The sequence below is a fragment of the Pteropus vampyrus genome, unplaced genomic scaffold (assembly GCF_000151845.1).
Source record: "Pteropus vampyrus isolate Shadow unplaced genomic scaffold, Pvam_2.0 Scaffold341, whole genome shotgun sequence".
In the NCBI taxonomy this organism is placed as follows: Eukaryota; Metazoa; Chordata; class Mammalia; order Chiroptera; family Pteropodidae; genus Pteropus; species Pteropus vampyrus.
In genome coordinates this window covers 299321-306262 of record NW_011889122.1, presented here as the reverse complement: position 1 = coordinate 306262, position 6942 = coordinate 299321, and the positions used below count along the sequence as shown (strand labels likewise).

General features: G+C 51.4%; 1 protein-coding gene across 1 annotated transcript in view; it reads left to right on the top strand.

Moving 5' to 3' along the window:
- TDRD9 (tudor domain containing 9) overlaps positions 1–6942 on the top strand; it is a 78385-nt gene that overhangs the window by 49296 nt on the left and 22147 nt on the right. The window contains exons 22-24 of the mRNA XM_011378480.2: positions 423–530; positions 2144–2244; positions 5130–5303. Coding sequence (XP_011376782.1) covers positions 423–530; positions 2144–2244; positions 5130–5303 — 383 coding nt within the window. The remainder of the gene's footprint in view (positions 1–422; positions 531–2143; positions 2245–5129; positions 5304–6942) is intronic.

Sequence of the window (6942 nt, the reverse complement as noted above, 5' to 3'; positions counted from 1 at the left end):
AGCGTGGATGGGGCATGCAGGCCCGCTGCTCCGGATGCGAGGACACCAACTGGAATCTTACCTCAGTCGGGGAAGTGCCTGACCCGCAGGATAAGTGCGTCCGGTGGAAGGTGGTGAGCTTGGCCTGCCGCCCAGGCTACCTGCGCACACGCGTTCGTACACTGGTCCGGCCCGCCGCTGTTCCCTAAACCTCGTTTGAGAAGTCCCCAAGCTCTTTCAAAGAAGGTCATGTGTTAAGTGTTTCTGTCATGGAGAAATTGCCAAGATTGTGACTTTCTGCTTGATGAGTTAAAAGATCTTTTTTTCTGGTATAAACTCATCTTTTACATTATGTTATATTGTTGTGGGAATAGATTAGTGTATTGGTGAGATAAACTGATAAAATGATGCTGTTACTTCATGAACATAAATTTCTCTTCCAGGTCGTGTTGGCAGGTGCTTTTTATCCAAATTACTTTACTTTTGGACAGCCTGACGAGGAGATGGCGGTCAGGGAGCTGGCTGGCAAAGACCCCAAGACAACAGTCGTGGTAGGTGGAGACAGGCCACCTTCCCTGGGGATAGCTCGGGCCACTGGTGTTCAGATGGGGCCTCCCTTCAGTGCGGCTGATGCAGAGTATTTTCCTTCACTCGTTTCCGTTTTCATAAGTAGCGAGTGGGTTTCCCCCTACCGTGAGTATTGCAGCCTGTTTGACCTTCACGTGAGTCACCTTGCCCCTCAGTCTTGCTGCTTTGTTTGCGGGACTGGCCTTGAAGCCTTGATAGACAGGTTGTGTGTCCTTGGCTAATGCTGGTTGATCATGTGCCATTCTGAAGTGCTTACGACTCTTCTTTGTAAGCTTTAAACACGTTTAGTTAATTTACTCCATTTACACACACCACTGAGCACTGCCGTCTACACCACGGTCCCCAGACACAGGTGCATCACCAGCGGTTAAGTTCATGTTTGAGGGCTCCCCTCACAAGATCCAAACGAGAAGGCGCAGCCTGGCGGGTGGCATTCAAGTGGCATGTGTTCTGGGTGAGTCCAGGGGTCAGCCAGGCACTGGCCCCAGTCGGCACCTGGGGCCCGCGTGGTCCAAGCTGCCGCAGGATGGCCTCAGGGCCCACGGCCCGAGTAGAGGCTTCGCCGCCAGCTGCGGGGCCTGCAGAGCTTGGGGAAGTTCCCGGTGGCTGTGAGCGCACTCAGGGCGAGCTCTTGCCCCTCTCATGGGGGCGTCGCCACTGGTACGAGAGAGTGGGACTGACAAGGGGAGGGTGACAATCACTAGGGCTGCACACAGGTCTTTGGGGCGCGCTGGCAGGAGTGGTTCTGGGCAGCAGTGCAGACATGGCTCCTGCTGGGGGCGGGCTTCCTCAGAAGGCGCAGCCCTTCCTGAGTCATCACGGCACCTGGGCACTGCCTGTGCTGGCCACTTGGACCCCCGGGGCAGCCTGGTCATGTGCACTCTGGGTCCGGAATCACCTCTCCACTGTGTGCCTGGTAAAACCTGAGTGACAGCCACGTGCGCTCTGCGCTTGTCTGACAGGCCTCGGTGGGTCGTCCGTGTCCGTTCCCTGACCGCACGCGGACCCTCTGAGCGGGCGATTTCTCGTCCTTGCACCTTGTCCCATGCCTGTTGCGTCCTAGTGCGATCCCCTGGCCTGCCTCAGGAAGCCTGGCTGGGTGGGACTCGGACCCGGTCAGCCCGTGCATTTTTACCCACCCACCGCTTCTCATCGAGCTGTAGTGGGACCTGTGATGACGGAACCTGGTTACAGGGCCAGGAGACTCCTGGCTTCATGCCAGGGCGAGGTGCGGGGATCACTCTGACGGGAGGGAGGACGGGCTCGGTCTGCAGAGTGGGATGGGGGGTCGGGAGCGTGCGCGCCTCTGGCTGTGGGGACTGGGTTTTTATTTTTCTTTGTTAGACTTTCGGACCATTTTAAGAGGGGAGAATTAGCCTTTATTTAATATATTTATTATTAAAACTTAGTTACAGTTTAAAAGTCATTAGTTTTTCAGTATCCCTATTCCTGGACTCCGCGTCTGTGGTTGAGACGGTAGAGTGTGTTTCTGTGAACTGAAAACGTGCGCGGCTTTAAGCGTGTGAACGTGACCGCAGCGTTCTGTTCGCTCTGACGCGCGCGCGCTGTTTTCCAGCTGAAGCACATCCCTCCGTACGGCTTCCTCTACTACAAGCAGCTGCAGTCCCTCTTCCGGCAGTGCGGCCAAGTCAAGTCCATTGTGTTCGACGGTGCAAAGTAAGTCCTGCGTTCTGTCAACTGCGGTCACGAAAGAGCCGTGGGTTCCCGGGTCCCAGGAGCCGGCTCTGAGACCCCGTTGCTGTGGGGCGGCCCCCGGGGCTGCTGCACACAGCTCCGAATGCAGCCTCGCTCTGTTGGCGGAAGCGGTTGCCCTCTTTCAACTGGCGACTCTGAGGAGCTGAGCCGAGTGGTCAGTGCTTCTGTGCCAGGAGGACTCTGCAATGTGTGGTCCCGGGGTTGATGCGTCACTTCACGTACCTGTCCCTGGCCTGCACGCGAGTCTCTAGTGACACGCCTTTGTAGGCCACGAAGATGTCCGGATAGAGTTTGTTGCTCATAATTGCTCAGCACACAGGTTCTAAATAGTGTGTGAGACAGATACTGGGAAACCCGATGACGTTTGCCCTCATTCTAGTTCATGACCAAATGGCGTGTTTTGGAGTAGCGCTCTGAGTTTCTGTTTCCGAGAGAGAATTTTTATACACAGAAGAGACTATTTATAGTTTTCAGGTTAATTTTTATTTTTTTAAATTAGTTGTTTCTAATACTCTAATTTTATTTAATTTACAAATCTTTGTAAATCTGGAAAACACTTTTTCCTTGATTAATGTCTAATAAGTTGAATATATTAAATCTACGTTCAGTTTGGATTAATTCTGTAAAACATTTTAAGTTCCGTTCTTATGATTAATGTGTTGATTTTCTTTGTAATCATGTAAATGCGTCACACGGCAAACTAATAACTCTACCAGGCAAATCTTTGTAAGTCCTTTTAACAACTGTTACTCATTTAACTAAACTTACAGTGTCTTAAGTTTTCTTTAAGTTACAAACAATCAAATTTAAATTCTTAATCATATATGTAAAATCACATTTAAAACTGGATCTGCACAGCTAAGCTGTCTCCTCTGAACGCTGAAAGTCCACTTGCCTTGGATGAGGTTCTGGTGACACCTGGGTGTCTTTTGGCCGCGGTGAGTGGCCAGCAATCGGGGCTCTCACGAAGGTCGTAGCAGCCTGTGTCACTAATCTGTACGACTGGATGGGATCCTGGGTTTGTTTCACATTTCTCCTGTCTGGGACCTTTTCATAGCTATTTTAGTTATATTGTACTTAATTTTTCTAACTTTCTAGTCCTGGTACCGATGTCATGTCAGTTACTCGGGAAAGTAGCAGTGTCCTTCTCATTTGCCAGTGGCAGTTCTTGTGCACCAAACATTTGAAGGCAAAGAATGACATCAGATCGTACTTGAAGGAGGAAAGCCCGCAACCCTTCTGGGGTGCAGAGTCCGTGTGAGCCTGAAAGGTGGTCCGTAGGCACAGTTTCCTCCCCAGAAGCTTTTGGCTTAGTGGGGCGGGGTGGGGGGAGGGTAAAATTGATTGCACGGACACTGTCGCCTGTCACAGAAAGTCATGGGAGAGGCCCAGGTGGTCAGAAGGAGATGTTCTGCCTGAAGCTCAAAGTAGGCACAGGGACGTTCACTGAGACTTGCTCAAGAGATATTTGAGGGGGAACTGGGAGCCTAGGAGGCCTGGGCAGGTGGAGGGCCAGGTGGGGGGCCAGGTGGGGGTGTGGGGTTGTCGCTCCAGCAGGAGCCCACTCATGACTTTGCAAAGTGTAGGGAGTCGGGCTACGTTTTGGATGATCTGTGGCCGACTGACAGGTGTGGCCGTGAGCAGATGGGCGTCTGGAGCCCCGAGCGCTCTGGTCTGCACGGTATTTTGTGGAACCGAGTCGGGGAGACGGCCAGGTCTGAGCTAATGTGGGGTGAGCAGCCGTGACGTCTGCCCAACGTTATGAAGAGGAGCGGGGCAGAAAAAGCTGGTCTGGCTGTTGATGGCCGCGGGGGACCCAGAAGGCGGGGTGAAGAAGGGGCCCCTCCCGCTGGGGCTGTGAGGGGTGACCAGGAGTGGAGGCGAGGCCAGGGAACGGGGTGGGCGGGGAGTGTCACAGCCGAAAATGGCCCTAGGAGATTGGAACCTGGGAAAGGTGGTCCGAAGTCTAAAAGGAATTATGCCTGAGGAGAGGCTCAGGAGCCCCTAGAGAGGGTGGTGGAGAGGGATGTGGGAGGTTCAGGCAGAGGACGGGAGGCAAAAGTGGGGATTCAGTCCCAGGAGTCAGCTGAGGAGGGTGACGAGCCAGGGCGGGAGGAGGATGGTGGGCTGAGAGAGAGGGTGGCCGCATCTCCCAGATCACCGGGAATCAAGCACTGCCCTGGGGAGTTGGCTGCAGGGACTGGGGCAGGGCGGGGGGAGGTGATGTGTGATGTTCGACCCAGGAGCATTTTGACAAGCAGATGCAAACAGGTAAAGCGAGGTTGTTCTTCTTCATAGCAGAAGTGTCCGGGAGGCACCCTTCCTGCAGCTCGAGGTTGTTCTTCTTCATAGCAGAAGTGTCCGGGAGGCACCCTTCCTGCAGCTCGATCCCCTCCCCCGGGGGTGGGGGGAGGCGGAAGTGGGCTTGGCGGTCCCCAGCCCTGCTGTTTTTGGAGGGAGGGCGCAGCGATCACCGAACCACTCATGTGGTTTTAGCTGTGGTGTAGTTGACGATGAAACGGAAAATCCCCCAAACCTGCTATTCTTTTCTAATTATGAGAATTAAAGTTTCTTAACTGAAAACTCCATTCGATCTTGGTGTTTATTCTGCATTATTCTGCGTAATATGTAGGACGATTCTTGGTTTTAGTTAATGATATGTCATAATTTTTATTTAAGTAAATAATTTTCCCTTAAATACTTTTTGATTAATTATGGAATGAAGAGTCACTTCTGTTTTCAGGAGAAGTGTAAATGAACATTCCTGTCTGATACTGAGAGAAATATGCATTAGTTCTTGTTTTCAGATCCCTGATACATTTTTTTTATTTGCATTTGCGGAGCAGAGCCTTTGTGGAGTTTTCACGAAACCCGACAGAGAGATTTAAAACTCTTCCTGCAGTGTATATGGCGATTAAGATGTCTCAGCTCAAAGTTTCCCTTGAACTCAGCGTTCACTCTGCAGAGGAGATCGAAGGGAAGGTGCAAGGAGGGACCGTCTCGAAGCTCAGGAATACCAGGTACTGTCACCGGAGCATGGGACTCCTCTCCCGGCGCGTCATCCAGGTTCTTGACGTCTCGAACAAAGAACTGAGCGAGACACCGGAATACAGCAGCAAAGGAAAGCTGTATGAGAAGGGAAGGTCCACTCCCAGACGTGGAGGCTCAGAGGGCCTGGTAACAAAGCCTTTGGGGTTTTTATCCCTATTTGCTGTGGGTGGTTACTTTTCTCAGAGGGGTGGGCTTCCTTGATTGACAGCTAAGATTGACAGGACTCTGATTCACTATTTGCTTTCCGCATGTGTTCGTTTCCAGAATTCAGTCTGTTATAATGATATTAATGAACTTCCGGGCATATGCATCATATTATAATGATGGTATAATGAGGCTCAGGTGAGTTGAAGATCGTTGGATCTTTATTGCGTAGGTGTGAGTGACTGGCTGAAACTAGAACCCAATTTTCTGCTCACTTGTTTCTTTTTATGAGTTACTTTTAGCCTGAAATGCCTTCTGGCTTGCTTAATTGTGGGCTGACTAGGGCAGATCCCTTCTAGGATAGGACGACTTCAGTGTCTTTGCAGGCAGACCCAAAACTCCCTAACTTTCCTGTCTAACCCTTTTCTAAGGGCCACGAACCCCCTTCTTATTAGTATGGATGTTGAGGGACAGGAGGTCTCTCTTTCTGTATCTGCTTCCTGCTGAGAAGGGTCCTCATCCCTGCCCACTGGGGTTTCATGGCGCTCTTTCCCTTTCTGCCTTAGTCACAGCAGGGTCTTGGGTTTCCTGCTGAAGTGTCGCCTCAGCCGAGACGAGGAAAAGATACGAACTGGTCACGTAAATCATATATCTATTAATTTCTGTTAGCGATTTGCCTATTTAGTAAGTAAAGGGAAACAGTCGATTAACATATTTCTTGAAGAGTAAAAAAGACTTTCCGCCTAAAATCCCCTCCCCTCCCGGTCTCTAAGGCCCTGTCTGGCCAAACACCATTTCTGCTAACAGTGGGCCAATGACCCTTATCAGTAGCCAGAGGATCTGAGTCACCAGTTTTGGGGCAATTATCGGGATTGGAGGGAGAGGGTCTTTTCTTTTCCCAAAGAAAAGAGGAAAGAAAAGTTAGCTGGGTTTACTAAAAAGATTAAGAACTCTGCAAGAGTCGTCTCACGTCATTTCCTGCTAAAAGATCAAGAATTTTACAAGTGGCGTCGCATATCGCGTATCGGTACTTCAGAGGGAGGCGGCGGGACTGTGCACCTGCCTCCCCACGTTCCGATGGTTCTCACAGCCACCCACCCGTGCTTAGGCTCCCGCGGGCAGCGCTGGCTGTGTAGCCGGGAGAGCCGCCTTCAAGCCTGGGCCCCTCATCTCCTCGCGGTGCGCTCAGCCTCTCTGAATCTCAGCGCTTCTCATCTGTTTATTTTCCAGTTTTATTGAAGATACATCGCTGTACGTTCAAGGCACAGAGCATGATGGTTTGATTTATAGGTGTTGTGGAATGATGGCCACAGGGGGTTCAGCTGACCTCTGCCTCTCATGCAGACGCAATAAAGAGAGAAAGAAGGAAAAACCTTTTCTCCTTGTGATGAGAACCCTTAGGGTCCCTCTCTCGCCAGCTTCCCAGCATCTCCCGCCTGGCAGTGGGAGCTGCGGCTCTGCCCT